This window comes from Somniosus microcephalus, chromosome 5 (genome assembly GCF_052327205.1).
Source record: "Somniosus microcephalus isolate GS21.2 chromosome 5, FLI_Smic_1.0, whole genome shotgun sequence".
Classification (NCBI taxonomy): Eukaryota; Metazoa; Chordata; class Chondrichthyes; order Squaliformes; family Somniosidae; genus Somniosus; species Somniosus microcephalus.
In genome coordinates, this window is record NC_140991.1 from 194,203,436 (window position 1) to 194,222,538 (window position 19,103).

The window sequence follows — 19,103 nt, forward strand, 5'->3', positions numbered from 1 at the left end:
AATAAGTTGAACTAGATTGTAACCTTCTGGATATTATGAGGGTCCGGAATACCCCCCAGAATTCTGCAACTCCTTACAAAAGAGTGTACAGAATTTGGGTTCGCGAGTTTATACAGAATTACTCTTTGAGACAATTCTAAAAATATAGTTTTATTTAAGAGCCGACATTCAGTTAACAGCTGTTGAATCAGTCGCAACATTAACAATTCAAAATACAATTAGCTTACATTTCTTATTTCTCAGAGATCCTTATTTTCAAATCTTTACTTTGTTACATTTCTACATTTCTCAGAGATCCTTATTTTCAAATCTTTACTTCGTTACATTTCTTATTTCTTGCTTATTTCTAAATCCAAACATCCACCAAAATCAATCACTTTGACTTCCCGAGACTCATAGTTAAAGACTTACAGAGATGCCTCTGAAGAGTTGAGAAATGCTTTGCCCATTCAGCGAGTTCTGTTGAAAAGGTTTATGTTTTATATGCTTTTGGCAATGGTTTCTTCTTTGATGTTCTCTGCTGATGTCAGCTAATTGTCTTTATTGATACCTCTGTTTGAATGCTTTCTATTTTACTATCAATTCAACTATTGCATGCATAATTATTTCTCTACCTTTAGGTGTTCCAAAAACTATCATAAAAACAATGACAGCAATGGTTTCTGTTTAATGCCATTCTTATCAAAGATTCTTCATTCAATTCTTAATATTGGCTTTACTAGTTTTTAGCAGACATTGTGACTCTCCTTACTGCTCCAAGTTCAATACAATGTAATTGCTTCGTGTATCTATTGAAGTCATATCTTCAAAGTGTCCTTGTTGGTATCATATTTACTATGTCTATAAATTAAAGACACTTCAACTGAATGTTTCATGCATTTCTAGCTATCTCAATTGGTTGCATATTTAATCGTGTTTCCTGTCATCCAAGTTTAACATAAAAACTGTTTGACCAGCAGGTGTTTCTTTTACTTGATGTCATGTTTTCAAAGGCACATGCCTCTTTTAATGTTAGTGTTCCTATTTTACGTGTTAGCTCTTAACACTTTAAACTGGGCATTCTCATTATGTTCGTTGCAAACAGTAGACCTTTCGGAAGCACCAATGGTTTGCTTCAATCTTTCATTGTTTTAGTATATTTTAACTAATTCCCATTTCAAAGCTTGTTTACAACTTTGTTATCAACTGATCTTTATCTCAGAAGCCTGTTCTCTGTTTACAGCCTATGTCTCTGAGGTTTTACAGCATGTGTCTCTGAGGCTTTAGATTTTTAAACCCAGTATATCATGTATCTAAATAAATATATATAAACGAGTCGATCTGTCTGTCTATCTGTCTGTCTGTCCTCGGGTGTGCGTCTGTCCGGCTATGCGCTCGAAAGTTATAGAGCATACCTACGCGCACGTTACCGCCGAAGAAAGCTTACGCTTCCGGGACGGTCGTAAGCGTATTTACTTTTCGGTCGGACGAAAATTGTTCACGCCTTATGCAAAAAACCTTCAAAATTAAACTCATTATCTGCTACTTAGCATTGATTGACTGACGTCAAGGTTCGACCAATCCTGTGCCGTCACGATTGACCAATCCTACAGTACAGTCCCCTGATGGTTGGCCAATCGATGTGTGTGTGTGGGCGGGACTAATCGTTTTCATCTCAGGGATGTGGCAGCCATTGTTTCACTGCCATTACTTCAGCTTCCAGCTCAAACTACTTTGATCATCCAGCTTTGAAAAAGTTAGTATCTCTTTTAAAAATAACATAAGATTTACCAAAAACGTTTTATAAGTACTTTCACTTTCATCTTTCAAGGTATTAAAAGGTAGAAATGTTGCCCGGCAGCAGATTGAGACAGGGACACAGACAGGGCCCAAAAGCCTGGGACTCGATTTAAAATGTTGCCTGGCAGCAGATTCACAGAGGGACACAGAGAGGCCCCAAAGCCTCGCACTCGATTTAAACCGCCCGCCCCAAAACAGCCCTGGCAAAGCCGGGCTCCCCCAGCTAGTTAATAATATTAGAAATCTGTTCATGGTATCGTGTATTTCTCTGAATCATGGCTATTCCTTCACAATTCGATTTGCCAGGACAGGTCCCAGCCCAGTTTAAGTGGAACCTGTCCCAACGGAACAGCTCCCTCTTTCCCCTGTACTGGTGCCAGTGTCCCATGAAGCGAAACCCCTGCCTCCCACACCACTCTTTGAGCCACGCATTCAACTTTCTAATCTGTTTGTCCCTATGCCAATTTGTGCTTGGCTCAGGTAACAATCCAGAGATTATTACCTGTGAGGTTCTGCATTTATCTGTACCATGAACCATTAACAGTATTGGAGGAAAAAAGCAGCACCTCCTTCCTCCTTTGCGCTGTTCTGACCAACTCTGTGCTTCAGCAGATACTATACACCTTTGAGCCACACTCAAATTACTAGTGCTCATTCTTCTTATTACATTGGTGGATGGCAATTGCCATCCCCAATTTTGTAACTTAACCAAAATTAAATGGAAACTTAACAAATTAAATTAAAAATCTATTCCCGGGGTGATGAAGCACTCCAGTCCCTCCGGTGCCCACCGGTTGCGGAAGGCCTCAAGCGTGCCAGTGGACATCGCTTGCTCCATCTCCAGGGACACCCGGGCGCGAATGAAGCTGCGGAAGACTTGGTTACAAGTGCTCACTTAGCTTCCTGCTCACAGTAATTAGTCCCTATTCAAGCAATCACTTACAGCTGATTGACTGTTACCTGCCACTGACAGGCAGTTTCTGTTAACTAACTTGCCGTTTCCTCTGCAGTTTTTAAAGTTCTAAGCTGAAGTTAAATTCAAAATGTTAAACTAAATTTCAGTTTGAACCTTACTCGCCCACTACTTACCAGAGAGTTCACTTTCACCAATTTCCAACTTTTACACTGTTTAAGTAGGCTCGAGGGGCCGATTCGCCTACTCCTGCTCCTATTTCTTATGTTCTTATGAAGCACACCATTTCTGACCAACTCTGTACGACCACATCTGTACGATCTAGCTTTTGCTTAGCCTCTCCCCTTGATTGTATGGCCACGCTTGGGACCATATGTGGGAATTAAGCCAGGCTTAATACATGACCTGCTGACACCATCGGTGTATTTTCTACGCAGCTGAACAACTGAATATAGCATAGGAACAGAAGTAGGCCATTCAGCTCCTTGAGCCTGTTATGCCATTCAGTTAGATCAAGGCTGATCTGTACTTCAACTCCATTCACTCATCTTTGCTCCATATCCCTTGATCTCCTTACCCAACAAAAATCTTTCGATCTCATTCTTATCGAAGCCCTTAAAAGCATTGTAATAAATGCTGGAAATGAAATTGAAATTATTTTATATAAAACTGCAACATACATTACGAGACCACTAATTTATTTTGCAGGCCATGTGTTTTTTTCTTAGATTTGTTTTATTACATAAAATATCTATACTAAAATACAGCATTCACAATTACATAAAATATTGTTCTGCAACATTACTAAAACATATTTGATACTCATTACATGATGCTTACAATGTGATTGTCAACAGCAACTACATTATTTTAGAGCAAGGAACTGCATTGTTTAACTCTTTCTTCACAGTGTGCAATATAAATCCATATAATTAACAAAGAGCTTATCAGCAATTTCCAGCCTAGCTTATATATTTACACTGTAGTTATTTTTGGGTTCTGCATTTTATCTTACAATTTATTAGGAAAAATACCTTAGGTCATCAGCATTTACATAATGAATAATCACCAGCCATAAGCATTAATGTGCCATTTAATAGCAAAATAACAAAAAACACAATTGCACCAGTTATACTGGAGATTTCTTAAATGCAGCCAGAAGTTGTTATTTTGATTCCAGAGGTTTAAAGAGGTTAATGGGAACTCCTTTATAAGGATTCTAACAATTTTTCCTGAATATCAGAAAATGTTAGTAGCTCTGTTCATTCGAGATTTCGACTGATTATGGAGAATCTTGAGTGTGGGTTGGGTTTCTACACATCAGTCACTAAGCCGACTAAAAATAATTTCTAATAACATGAATTCAACAGTTCCAAGGGAACCAAATGAATGAGAGTTAACACTTAGGGTAACCAATACATGAAGGAAAAATATCACAAACTGAAGTATTATTGATTAAAAATTAATGATTTTTCATCTATTACTGTATTACATGTGTGAACACTTAATAAACATTTTTCTAACCTCTGAGCAAGGGAACAAAGAAAGCTTATTTTGCTGGGCTATGATATGGCACCACCTCCATTATAACATCTACTTCACACGCAGTGTTCAATCTATTTTCACAAGGGACAGTATCAATGTTATGCTTGACTATAAGCACTTAGTGAGAATATCAGCATAGAACTCGCACATACATAATAAATGAATGTCTCAATAAGTTAAATACTGTCATTAGGGTTTTCATAACGTGGAACAATGGGTGGGTGGCATGTTAAAAACAGAGAAATCCATCTGAACTGTGAAAAATTGCATGCAGTATAATGATAGATTTTGGGTTGTGTCTGGAGAGCACATTTTGAACTGTATAACACAGGGTGAAGTACTGGTGGTTACAGGTCTGTTAGAAGTGGTAGCAGTTGTGTTTCACAGAGCAGCCAGTTGTACAACATTAAAGCATACTGATTTTAAGTGCAATTCTTCCTGTAGTAAATTGGTATGAGTATGCTAAATACACCCAGTGATAAAAGGGAATAACCACATAATAGCATTCCTCCAATGGGTCAGCAAACCATGCAGACCAGGAAGGTACTATGTTCAATCCCTGGTCTTGTGCTGAGTTAGGTGATTTCAGTTGGTGAATTGGTAGGGACACTACAATTGGCCTCAGTACCTGTGGGTTAGGGAGGGGGGAAAAATCAGCCAAGGTTCCCTTCCCTGATTGTTATCCATCGACCCTGTTAGAAATGCAAATGTGGACATGTCATGTGAAGACAGCATTGAGCTTGATTATGGTGCCCAACATGACCGAAGAGTCTGCTGACATCCATTGTCAAATCTCATATATGAATAATGGCCACTTGGGCATGGTACCAGAGGGAAAAAACTCCCCCATGCAGCAGAAAGTTATGATGAGGGGTTAGAAAGATCAACTGTTAAAAGAGCAAAGGATGAGGTAAAGCACAAATATATTATTAAATAAAAGGGTTTGATATTACTAAACTTATCAGGGCTAACTTAATTGCATCTGAATTTTAATATTATAATACTAAGCCTTCTTGTACAATCAACAGGAAATGTCAAGTAGCCTTTCAGACAGGATTTTGTTTAGCTTCAGCCGATTTATATTAAGATTTAATTGGAAATTGAACCCAGCACAATTCCCAATGGACTGACGTGACAATACAGTAAGGAAACAATATGGATAATTTAAACAAAACAAAGAAAGTAAGTCAGGATAAGTCTGTTTATCTGTGCATCTACAGTATTGTTTTCCTGTACAAACAATATTAATCGTATATATAGGACTTTAGAAGTGTATTATAAATAGGTTTTATATAAATAGCATATTGTTTAATAATTGTCCTTTACGACTGAGATTCTGAAATCTGATTCAATCTAATTTAAAACCTGAATTACACTTCGAAGTTACTGTTGACCCCTATTTTCTCCTTACATGCTGGTGGCTATCATGTGCTCATTTCAAGTCAATCTAGACAGCAGACTGCTCCATAACCATCTAATAAAAGCCAGAATTGGGAGTTCAACAATGGTAATTTCCCCCCTTCTTCCCCAAGATATAAAACAGCTCGGTGGAGAAATTTGTTTTGCGCCAGTTCCTGGCCTGATATGAGTCTGGAACACTTGCAGACCCGAGGCTTATTCAAAATGGGCCTCCTGCCTCATTTCCATAATACTGCAGGCACCTATTGGGTTTCCTGCGCAGCTCGCTGGCCGAGGGGGGAGCCGAATGCAGACTGGCAGTGACCCACACTCCTGGTCCTCCTGGCTCCACATTAAGGCAAGTAAAAAACAAAACTTACTTGTTCTTTGGCAGCCTCCAGCAGCCCCTTGAAGGCCATGGAGCACCCGGAAAAACTGAGCGGAGCATGCGCGGCGCCTGCTCTTCCCAGTTTTTGCCGAATTTGGCATCGGGGCCCTAAAACAAGTGTTAGGCCCCACGAGCATATTCAAGGGGCCCAATGTCCATTTAAGAATGTAAGAACTAGGAGCAGGAGTAGGCCATACAGCCTCTTGAGCCTGCTCTGCCATTCAATAAGATCATGGCTGATCTTCTACTTCAACTCCACTTTCCCGCCCTATCCCCCTATCCCTTGATTCCCATACTGTCCAAAATCTATCAATCTCAGTCTTGAATATACTCAACAAATGAGCATCCACAGCCCTCTGGGGTAGAGAATTCCAAAGTTTCACAACCCTTCTGAGTGAAGAAATTTCTCCTCATCTCAATCCTAAATGGCTGACCCCTTGTCCTGAGATTATGACCCCTAGTTCTAGACTCTCCAGCCAGGGGAAACATCCTCTCAGTATCTATCTTGTCAAGCCCTCTAAGAATTTTATACTTTTCAATGAGATCACCTCTCATTCTTCTAAACTCCAGAGAATATAGGCCCTTTAATCTTTAAATTTTGCTAACATGTCTGTTATGTGGTATTTTGTCAAACGACTTTTAAAAATCCATGCACACATCAACTGCATTACCCTCATCAATCCTCTCCGTTACTTCAGCAAAGAACTCGATGAAGTTAGTCAAACGCAATTTGCTTTTAACAAATCCATGCTGACTTTCATTTATTCGCCCATACTTTTCTAAATGGCAATAAATTTTATCCTGGATTATTGTCTCTAAGTTTCCCCACCACCAATGTTAGGCTGACTGGCCTGCAATTGCCGGGTTTATCCCTCTCCCTTTTTTTGAACAGAGGTGTAACATTTGGAATCCTCCAGTCCTCTGGCTCCACCCCCATATCCAGGGAGGATTGGAAGATTGTGGCCAGAGCCTCTGCAATTTCCACCCTTACTTCCCTCAGTAACCTAGGATGCATCCCATCCGGACCGGGTGACTTTTCTACTTTGAGGACTGCCAACCTTTTAAGTACCTTCACTTTCCCTAGAAAAGAGAAGACGGAGGGGTGACCTGATGGAGGTCTTTATGATAATGAAGGAGTTTGATAGGGTAGACGTAAAGAAGATGTTTCCATTTGTGGTTAGTCCAAAATTAGAGGACTTTAATATAAGACAGTCACTAATAAATCCAATAGGGAATTCAGGGAAAAATTCTTTACCCAGATTGCTACAAGGTGTATTTGAGGTAAATAGTAAAGATGCATTTGGAGGAAAGCTAGATAAGCACATGAGGGAGAAAGAAATAGAAGGATATGCTTATAGGGTTAGATGAGGCAGGGTGGGAGGAGGCTCATGTGGAGCATAAACACCGGCATAGCCATGTTGGGCCAAATGGCCTGCTTCTGTGCTATATCATTCTATGATTCTATGGGGTCTGGATTGACGCTGTGACACAGAAAATGATGATCAATGCCATCTTAAAAGTCACGGCCCAAGCTCATAGATTGACTGAGGACCCCTGTAATTCAGATGTGAGAGAAAATGGAGAAAAATGTGGCAGTTTCAGTGTACAAAGTGTTACATAATCGCTTGTTGTAGATCACTGTCACCAGCCAAGAGAAACAAAAACCATTTCTTGTACGTGCGAGCACAGTTGGCATGTTCCACTCACTCTTCTAGTTGCTCTATCATTAAACTCAGTGATAGGCTGACATTTATAAAGAATGAGAAGCATAGCACACTGAAGAATGCAAGGACAATAAGGGCAGGACCAAGGTCAACATGGAGGAGTGCAATAATGGACACACACCAAGAGCCCATCTTGTCTGTTTACAGATGCTGCCTGGCCTGCTGGCAGTTTCTGCTTTCATTTTTAAAGATGAAAGTGAAAGATTTAGCAATGGTAACATTCTTCATTGGGGTGAATTTTAGGCAGGCTCCCTCCCTGGGTACTCAGAAGTCACCGACTGTCAAATTGGCAGCTGGTGCACATCCGATGGGGGGAGGGGGAGGGTTTGGGGTGGGAGAGCACAGCCCAAAATGATTAAAATGTGATTTCTGCACCCAAAAAACAGGCGCGATGTGGACCAATTTCTCCCCCGTCATTTCTAACTGGCACCCCATTTAAGGCCCTGTTGAGAATGCATAAACCTTGAGGCAAGGTTGCATGCAACTTTTAACCTTACTTGTAAACAGAAAATCTTTACAGTTACAGTAATCCATTCTGACCAGCACTATGGAAGGGCAAAGTATAATCTACAATAACTTTCTGACTTGCTCTAAATATATTGGTGAACTTAAAGAAAATAATTCCATTAGAAAAATGATTTAAAAAGTGATTTCCTTTTTAGAATTAATATTTTCTTATGCACCAGCTTAAAAAATTTGCTAGAATGAAACCTAAAAAAAATTAAAAAAATAATTTCAAACTGAAAATAACGTAAAATGCAGCACACAAATAAACCCAGAAAATCGGGGGTGGGGGCAGAAACAAACTGCTCCAAGACAAGCTCGAAGATGGGTCTAGACACTCAGTGATTAGATGTTAACTATCAATACTGTAAACTGCAGGATAACAGGAGATTCAATGTTGTGGCTCCATTGAACTCTAGAGTGCTCCAGTTACACCCCAGAGTGCTCCTGGTATCTCATATTATTCTCTTGCCAATATTCATCATTGCACTGTTACTTATGAAGTGCACTATTATATATAGCTCTTGTTCCACCAAATTGAAGAAAATTACAGATTGTACATCAAGGATTCTTAAAAAAACAGCAACTTGTTTAAAGTTATGCTTTGGAAGTAGCTTCTGCATTAAAATCATTATTTAATCACCCACCGACTATACAACTATCCGAGGGGGAGAGCAGGGATATGCAACGCATCTGTCTAACCTGTAAAGTGCTTTGGGAGGTCTTGCGGTCGTGAAAGGCGCTATATAAATGCAAGTTCTTTCTTTTTCTTTAACCCAAGTCTATTGGTGGTCCAGCAACAGACCATCGCAAAGATGCAAATATGACCATCACTCAGCACCATCAGTCCCCAAAAAGGTCAGTACGATTTCACACAAAAAACAATTCTAACAACTTAAACATTTAGAAGCACAGCTATTTGTTAGTATTTTCATGACAAATTATTAAAGTGTATGCTTTACAATTTAGTAATGAAAATGTACCAAAATTACCAGATTGAGATTATCTACCTATAGCACTGCTGCTTCTGTTAGATCAAACTGCTTATGAAATATCTTCAATATCCCATGGACAAATATGCACTGTCTTTAGCTACTGGTGGCTTAAATATATATTAATATCAAAAACATTGAAGTGAGAATCCTTATTTTTTAGCTTATTCACTGTTTCAGAGTCTGTGATGACACAGTGGACGATGGTGGGATATGGAGTTTATTTACAGAGTGAGGACTGCATACAATCCACAAGAAAATCAAAGCACGAGTGGCCAAAAGAGGCTCACTCTCGGGTGAAATAGACTGTATATTCCAAAGTCCTCCATTGTGCAGATTATTTAAGCCAAACCTAACTGAACAGAGAATGGAATAAAATACAATTAAAACAATTCCCCATCTGCCATTCCAGAACTGTCTTGGAAACAAAGGCCTTTGTTTATTCCAAATTGAATCTTTGCCATTTTTTGAAGAATTAATTATTTTTAATAAAGAGAACTTAAAAAAAACCTGAAGATTTTCTAGCTGTTTTGGACGGAGATAGTGGTGGGGAGTTGGTGTGTTTTGGACAGGCCAAACTGACCAGATTAGACTCAAGAAAATGTTGGGAAGTAATTCTGATATAAATGTTATATAGTAAGTTAAACAATACTTTCTTTTCTTTAGTGTTTTGCATCCCTTTCCCGCTCCCTTTAGTACAAAGGACATTCAATATTAGTCACCATTTGCATTACTCAAAATCGCAACAGCAGTTTTGTAATGAAGTACCGGAAAGAATTACAGTTAAAAACACAAAAGTTTAGGATGGCCAGACAAACTATTTTAGGACGACGTAACATTGTGGTGTTGACGTGACAAGAAAGCAAAGTGATCAACAGAGTATACATCAAAGTTTGAGGCAGCTAATGCAGAAAGGTGTTCACCAAAATATGCTTGCCTTATATGAATACTTTCTCTTTATGTAACACAGACCCTAATAGGAATACATTCAGAAATGCATTAGTTTATATACAAACAGCAAAGCAAAATTTAATTGATGGAATATTCCTGTAGAGATTTTCTAATGGCTGCTGAGGACAGAGCATAAACCAAGTTACATTTCCTTACAGTGCAACTTTAGGCTTATTTGCCACCTGTTTGTCAATGTTGTGTTCCTCACACAATGGACATTACAGCTAAGAAAACAAACATACTGTCATACTTACACAGCACTTAAATATTTATCATTTAAACACAATTGCAACAAGATCGGAAAGGTGTCTTTTGCTGTATTTCTTTAAATTCTACTTCTTAAAGTGGTCGTTCTTTTATTAAAAGTACCGAGGAAATATCATAAATTTAATTAACACTGTGCAAACATGATACATCTGGTATGATTTTTAAAAAAGTGGCTTGTTTTCCTTAGGTATATCATTCTGTATTAATTAATGTGCTTCGCATATAAAGATTAGAGTTCTGGCTTCCTACACAGTTTTTTTCATCCTGATTGTCTGTGCATTCAATATTCTTAGCCTGTGAGTTCAGCTAAGTAGTGACCAGTGGGCATTTGGATATACTATCTATGACGTTACAAAGCATTCAGCTTGACTACAAACAAATGACATAAAGTGTATGCAATATACTAACCAAGCCCTGTGAGAAGGCCAAGCTGGTTTAAAATTTTAGAAGAAACTGTTCCTCAAAAACAATGTTTAATCACATACCTTCCCCCCTAGTTGAATGCATTTTTTTTACCCCCAAGACCTTTCGTCTCATTTCTCCCTCCTCACCTCACTTAGTGGTAAATAGTTTCACTGTGTGTTTGCTGCTGTTTCTCGCTATGTGGTGCGTTTCGGGTAGAAGCAGTACTTCAGGCAGCAAAAAAAAATCAAACAACAGCAAACAGCTTTGGTTTAGTCATGCCAGGACCAACCTTTTGCTTCAAAAGTCTGGCTTTGGTCTTTTACGACAATTGTGCATGGAACTTCAATTTTCTATCGACATAATCCTGCCAGATGAAAAAAGCTGTATTGAAAACGGCAAGGTTTCTGGTTACGGTGTACACTCCATCAGGAAAACATTATTGGTAGAACACAGCAAAAACTGTCCAGGAAAGAGCTTACATCTACAAAACATGCTTGCAGTCCTGAAGTCCTCATCAGCAATGTTGACCATGACCTGGAGTATTGCAAGGTTTATGCATTACTGCTATACAACCACATGGCACTGTAAGGATCTTAGTATCAAGGCATATATATTTAAATTTTTAATGCTAATATTTATTCCCACAGTTTGAAGAGATAAAGCTGCAGAAGTTATAGCTCCATTCGCAGGATACATTAAAGCACTGCCTGCAAATGGATTAGCACCATGTAAATATGAGCTCTATCAAGCTGTGGGAAATCATTTACGGTAATGAGCAAAAGAAAAAAGCTAAATAAAAGGATTATTTTTGAGTATCTATTTTGCCCTGGAGATGTACTGTAAGAAGTTGATCTTGCACCAAGCATGTTTCTATAAAGAGTTCCAGTCTGTTGGAGCTACCAATGATATCATAAAACATGTCAGGAGTAGGAAAGTCACTCCCCCTCCCCCCACTTCTAGGTTTGATATCCATGGAATATCCAAGGCTGGGCCATTTCATAATTTCCATTTCGTTTGCTCAAGGTGAGGGATGTGAGAATACTTTTCCGCTGCTGGTGCCCAGTGCCAGCATCAAACACTTTCAGGTCAGGCACAGCATAGCCAAAGCCAGGATAGAGCTCTAGATACTCTTTCCTCACATGCTCAACTCCAACCTTAGAAGAGAAAAACTAACTGCAAAAATGTGAACTTTTCCATTTGAAACCTCTGGCTAGTCCTCCAATCTGTCTGATTGGGATTGTTGGTTTGTGGCACAATGTGTACATTTTGTGCTGCTGGAATTGGCAACTTGGTTGAGAATGCTGGAGGATAATGTGGTAAGTTATTGTGCTGTTCAGCCCTCTACTTTACTCTTCCTAAAGTGTACTGAAATTTTGTTGAGTGCTTATTTATTTACATTTGTTTGAAGTGTAAACTGTACCCTTCAACTGCATCTATTTTACCCAAACTTCATAGTCCTGGGTACTTACATGAACTGTGAATGAATAATGGCAAAAATACAGCTCAGATATTGGTGGGGGAGGAACTCTAGCGTCATTTTGTTCATACTTGCATTTTGGTTCCAGTTAAAGAGCTAGACTTCACTTTTCACCTCAGAAGTAGCTCTGAAATTTCCCGTAAAAATCAAATTGGTTCGACCTTATGCAATGGTGACCAACCTGCAGCGAAAGCTGCTGTGTATTTAGTCATATTAAAGTCACTAAAGATCCATGCAAGAGAAAATTTATATGACACCTGGTATTTGGAGTTCCTTACCACAAAACAATATTCTACCATATTGTCTCATTTGAAAACGGACATGAACATTAGTCCAAAAGATAAGCAAAAAAGTGTACAAAAAGCTACGTTCACAAAATCACTAGTACCCGCATTAATGGAATGTTTCCCACCATCTCTGGAAAAAGGTACTCTGTGAAATGCAATGAAACATTGCTCAGTAGTGCTAATGCAGTTCACAGATATTAGGGTAGTGCAGCTGTTCAAAGTTACATTCCTAATCTTCAAAAACTTCCAGGAATAATGGTGGAAAAAGTTCTGTTGGACATTCCACCTTCATGTGAAGAAAGCGGCTGGCATGGCAGGCTCCAATCATTCGCAGGTCTGTCACCTTCATCAGTAGTTTTGGCCAAAAGTGAGCAACGCTGTGTTTGCGATAATTAATGTAGTGTTCAAATGCAAGAAGGAAGGACTCCTGGATTTTTTCTATCTTGTCTATGCTGGTAAGGCCAGGTCGATCTACACAAGAACAATGAAGAGCCACCATTACTAAAACCAGCAAGAAATTGTCAACTTAGTACATGCTGGTTAAAAATCAGTTGCTAGTCATAATATAAAAAATAATTGTTAGAACAGCAATGGGAGAGCTGTATTTAAATCAGTAACAAATATGAACTCCCAAAATCCACCACAACTCAGTATGTCAAAGAACCAGGAATGTCTGGGCTATCAGCAGGATACAGTACAACTGCGATGTTACCTATGTACAGTATCAGAAGCTGTCTGAGTATTTTCATAGTAAGCAAATGACCAATTATATATCTTTAATTGGAAGATTATTGGCAGTATAAATCAAACTATTACATGAAGATATTATTCTACCTCTACTGCCAATAAAGGCATACCAGAACCTGAGCCACTGCATGAGTTTGTTTTAACCTGAAGCTAAACTAAAAGTTAACCAATCACACTAACCCCTTCACCCCACAAAACTACACTTCTGCTGAGATAGATGACCAATGGGTTGTGGTGTGTTCAGTGGTGTCAAACTCAATTTTGTTTAGGCTTACAGTTTAGTTTGTTTTTTGATGTTTTATTGGTTCTGTAAGTAGGAATATTTTTACTGCGCAAGAACAAATGGGTTTTTGACCTCACTGCACATGGTGCAGAAAGGAAGTCTTCCCCAAATGGCCATTTAGGGAGCACAGTATTCTTCATAGGTGTAAACATACAGCCTTAAAGATACAGCTTTTCATTTTTTGTATGCTTGCCATGAAAAAGACAGCCTATTCTGAGAACTTCTGAAGGTTTGTTGTTTTGTGTCAACACCTTATTCCCCTGGGAAATCTGAACCTCCTCCGCCAGGCACCCCCCAGCGGCGGCGGCGGGCTGGAGCTCAGCTGAGGTGAGTCAGGCCGGGCCTGAGGCGTTAGGCCGCGCACGGGGGCTCCGGGTCACCGCGGCCGGGCTCTGAGTCCAACTCCTTCCCCGGGGTGTCTTCCTCTCTTCTCTATCTCCTTCCCTAACTCGCTCCTTCCCTCTCTCTCTCTCTGTCTCTCTCTCCTTCCCTCTCTCTCTCCTTCCCCCTCTCTCTCTCCTTCCCTCTCTCTCTCTCTCCTTCCCCCTCTCTGTCTCTCGCCTTCCCTCTCTCTCTCTCTCCTTCCCTCTCTCTCTCTCTCCTTCCCCTTCTCTCTCTCTCCTTCCCCCTCTCTCTCTCTCCTTCCCCCTCTCTCTCTCTCTCTCCTTCCCCCCCTCTCTCTCCTTCCCCCTCTCTCTCTCTCTCTCTCTCCTTCCCCCCCCTCTCTCTCTCCTTCCCCCTCCCCCCTCTCTCTCTCTCTCTCCTAACCACACTTGGAGTTACTGTGAACGGTTCCGGTCTCCATCTATTTCGTTCTGCCCTGCAGCTGCCCGTCAACCTGCTCGACGCCAATACTACCCTCCTCCTCGGCGGCAACTTGCTTTCATCTGGCACTTCTCTCGACTGGGGCAGGGATGGGCAGCAAGGACAGAGTACAGCGGGCAAGGACACTGAAGGCACAATTGGAAGAGATAGATTGTTAGGCAGGGGAGGGAGGGAGAGAGAGGGGGAGACAAGGGGAGGGAGAGAGAGAGGGGGAGGGAGGGAGAGACAGGGGGATGGAGAGAGAGGGGGAGGGAAGGAGAGGAGAGGGGGAGGGAGGGAGAGAGGGAGAGGGGAGGGAGGGAGGGAGAGGCAGGGGGAGGGAGAGAGAGAGGGAGAGGAGAGGGGAGAGGGAGGGAGAGGGGAGGGAGGGAGAGAGAGGGAGGGACAGAGCGGGGAGGGAGGGGGAGAGGGGAGAGAGCGAGAGAGGGGAGAGAGAGAGGGGCAGGGAGAGAGAGGGGCAGGGAGAGAGAGGGGGAGGGAGAGAGAGGGGGAGGGAGACAGAGAGGGGGAGGGAGGGAAAGAGTGAGGGGGTGGGAGAGGGAGGGAGGGAAGGAGCGTGGGGAGGGAGAGAGAGGGGGAGTGAGAGAGAGGGGGGAGGGGGAGAGGAGGGGGGAGGGAGGGAGAGAGTGAAGGGGAGGGAGTGAGAGGGAGGGAGAGAGAGGTGGAGGGAGAGGAAGGGAGGGAGGGAGAGAGGGTGAGGGAGGGGGATGGAGAGGGAGGGGGGAGTCAGAGACTCCTGACCAGACTCAGGCACGGCAAGCTGTTGACCAGGCGAGACATACCCAAAACTATAAAACCTGGAGTATATGGCTACTGGCGATCCCCATTAACAAAAAACGAAGTTAAAGAACCACCTCCTGGGTGCTTAGGAAGAGTTCTTCAATCCCAACAGTTTTATAAACAGTTTTATAAACATGGCAGAGGGTTCTTCAGTTCCCTCGGCAACGCCGGGTACTCCAGCTAGTATAGTATAATCTCTGTCTATTCTAACCAAATCCAAGAGAGAAGCTGAAGATTTTGTCCCAAACTTTAGTTGGTGAGAGGTCTAACACAAAGAAAAGCAAATCTTTAGCTCAGGAAGGTGGAGCAGGTTGTAGGGTTTTATATGGTGCAGAAATTGGAGACCACATCTGACACCACCTGTCTGCAAGGCCACGGCAACAGGTAGACTTAGCGTGTAGATTCCCCCGATCCTAATCAAGCTGAGCCATACACCTATGGTGTGTGGAGGATGCAGAAAAAAGAATTTGAGGTCTACGGCATTTTCTTGGGGCCCTATGTTTTTCATGGGCACTATTTATTGAACAGAGTCAACAAAATGAGGGGAATCCATGAAATTCTTTATAGTGATTTTTAAGAGAAACTGACCTTGATCAATAAATGCATCGCATGAACAATACATAGGGCTTGAATTTCCAAGCCCCGAGGAGGCGGGTTTGGAGGCAGGAGTGGTGGGAAAATTGCAGAATCGGGGGGCAGGAACCCATCCCGCCCCCAACCTGCCTCCGTGCCAATGTCCCAGGAGACGGGTACCCGACCTGTGCTGGGAGCCGTCTCCCTGAGGCGGGAAGGGGATTAGTGCCAATTAACTGCCTGTTAACAGGTAGTTAACAGGCAGTTTTTTTGCCTAATCCCTATTTTTAGCCCTGAAGTGCGGTCTGTCCGACAGCTCCGAACCACGCCAAGTTAGCGAGGCGGACCGTCGGTCTGCAGGGGTTGGAGGGGTCGAGATGTCCGTTGTGCAGGTGAGTGATGGGTGCATGTATGCAGAGGTACGTGTGTGAGGTAAGTGTAAAGTGTTTTAATAAGTTTTACTTACCTTTACTTTCTCCTGCAGGCTTCCTTCCTTCAGTTCTCGGGAGTCCCTCAGCTCACCGGCACAGAAAGCAGAATGGCCGCTGAACTGTCAAAAGCTGCAGCCTCTGCTTTCTGGCCTGGAGAGATCTCTGAGTCTGAGTAGAAGGACTCAAGTTAGAAGACAGATTGTCAGTGTTAGACAGCTTCACAGAGCTGTCAAACGCTGATTTTTCACCTGTCCAAAGCTCTTGACAGATGAAATGTCAATCGCTGACGTCACCAGTAACCAGGTGTCCTTTAATTGGCCCGCTGAGCCCGCTGGGCGGGTTAACAAGGTCAATCAAGGGAAAGTAGCGTGGGTTGGCCACAAGTCGATGGAGGCGGGACTAAAACCCAAAAAGTGGGAGTCCCGCCTCCAAAAGCTCCCCATTGACAAAATCAAGTCCATAGCCTTACTAGTGATTGTGGCATAAAAAGTGAATATATGCATCGTGTGACAGATTTTATGGTAATGCCAGGGCCTGTAGAAGAGCTTGCAGAGTGTTACCTTGCACAGACTGAAGAAGGGCAAGTATAATAATAATAAAAAAAGAACGCCATTTTTGCAGGCAGCATGGAGGCAATCCGCTTTATGCCACTGTGGTAGGCCCTGAGGAATGCTGCTTGAATTTTCCACCCTAAATTCAGTGCAACTCAAAGGCATTGGCCTGGGAGCATACCTCCAGTGCGTTCATGGTCCCGAGGCTGGATAGCTGGCCAGGGTCAAGGTCCCATCTCCGTGGAGGGAGGAAGTCTTGTCCTGTCGGAGATATAGTGGTGGTAAGGGGGAGGATCTTCATCTTTGGTGCTGGCCTGTTTTTACTCTTTTTGGAGCTGTTTTGCCAACTGTTTGAGTTTTCATTCCAGATTTGAACTGCAGGCTTTCTGTGTATTCAATTATCCCATTTTCTTGCCTTTTCCTTTTGGTGGGCCTTTCACTGTTAGCTGTTCACATGTTTTTGCCCCTTTATTTTCTTTAGTGCTTCTCTCTACTGCATGACCGAGATGCTCTTTTACACCACCTAACAATCTCCTGCTTTTCATTTAAGTGGGTTATAGGTCATTCAAAAGATTAATTGAATCTTTTCCCATTTTTCTGATTTTAGTAAAATGTTTGACTATTTTTCAGTTTCAGAAGGACTGTGCCCAAAATGTCAACTTGTCTTATCCTCTCCACAAACTCTGACTGACCTGTTGTGTGTGTCCAGGATTTTCTGTTTTTGTACAAAGCTGAATTTCTCGGTCTACAATATTAAAAAAGATTTCTTGCAACGTAATCCTCTCTAACACCAGCATCAAATTACTTTCATTGTCATGTCATTGTAAATTACCTGGAAAATGGTATAAGTAACACAAAACCAGGGCGATTTAAAATGTCATACAACACTGAAGGTCAGATCACTGACAGTAGCAACTGGGCAGCTTTATGAAATTAAACTCTGAAATGCTAGCTGGCAATCCAATGCTTAAGCAGGTAATCGAGACACCTTTTATTTAATTGTAACCCATGCACCAGGTGAGCGGGAGAGACTCCATGCTGTATTTGCTCTATTTAGTTTGGATTTTTAAGAGAAACTGACCTTGATCAATAATTGCATCTCATGAACAATACATAGCCTTACTAGTGATTGTGGCATACGAAGTGAATATATGCATCGTGTGACAGACTTTATGGTAATGCAATTAAGTTTTTTTGTATTAAGTAGTACATTGCCACTTTATAAACTGTACTACGAAACAGAAAAACATCAGCAGCAGGAAGTATAACATTTGCAACAAATAAATGTTGACAGGCATACTATGAAAAGGCAATTACTGCTGTAATAAAGGTTTGAAATGCCGGACACCTTTTATTTAATTGTAACCCATGCACCAGGTGAGCGGGAGAGACTCCATGCTGTATTTGCTCTATTTAGTTTTGATTTTTGTTCAGTACTGGATGGGCAGAAATTTTCCCCAATTAAATATTATGAAGACAGAAGCCATTGTCTTCAGTCCCTGCCACGAACTCCGTTCCCTAGTCACTGACTCCATCCCTCTCCCTAACATCTGTCTGAGGCTAAACCAGACTGTTTGCAACCTTGGTGTCATGATGCTGAAATGAGCTTTCGACCACATATCCACGGCATAACTAAGACCGTCTATTTCCACCTCCCTAACATTGCCGTCTCTGTCCCTGCCTCAGCTCACTTGCTGAAAGCCTCATCCATGCCTTTGTTACCTCTAGACTTGACTAATCCAATGCACTCCTGGCTGGCCAACCACATTCCACCCTACGTAAACTTGAGGTCATCCAAAACTCGGCTGCCCGTGTCCTAACTCGCACCAAGTCCTGTTCACCCATCACCCCTGTGCTCGTTGACCTCCATTGACTCCCGGTTAAGCAGCGCCTCGTTTCCAAATTCTCATCCTTGTTTTCAAATCATTCCATGGCCTCGACCCTCCCTTTCTCTGTAATCTCCTTCAGTCCCACAACCCCCCCCGAGATATCTGCGCTCCTCTAATTCTGCCTTCTTGTACATCCTTGATTATAATCGCTCAACCATTGGTGGCTGTGCCTTCAGCTGCCTAGGCCCTAAGCTCTGGAACTCCATCCCTAAACCTCTCCGCGTCTCTTTCCTCCTTTAAGATGCTCCTTAAAGCCTACCTCTTTGACCAAGCTTTTGGTCATCTGCCCTACTTTCTTTGAATGTGGCTCGGTGTCAAATTCTTGTCTTATAACACTCCTGTGAAGCACTTTGGGATGTTTTACTACGTTAAAGGCTCTATATAAATACAAGTT

The 19,103-nt window shown here is 41.8% G+C and overlaps 1 protein-coding gene across 1 annotated transcript in view; it reads right to left on the reverse strand.

The window, feature by feature from the left end:
* Positions 1 to 134: 134 nt before the first annotated feature.
* Positions 135 to 19,103, reverse strand: part of LOC147117504 (thyroid hormone receptor beta) — a 96,428-nt gene continuing 77,459 nt past the window's right edge. Inside the window, exon 7 of the mRNA XM_085988526.1 lies at positions 135 to 13,101. Coding sequence (XP_085844652.1) covers positions 12,860 to 13,101 — 242 coding nt within the window. The 3' untranslated portion in view covers positions 135 to 12,859. The remainder of the gene's footprint in view (positions 13,102 to 19,103) is intronic.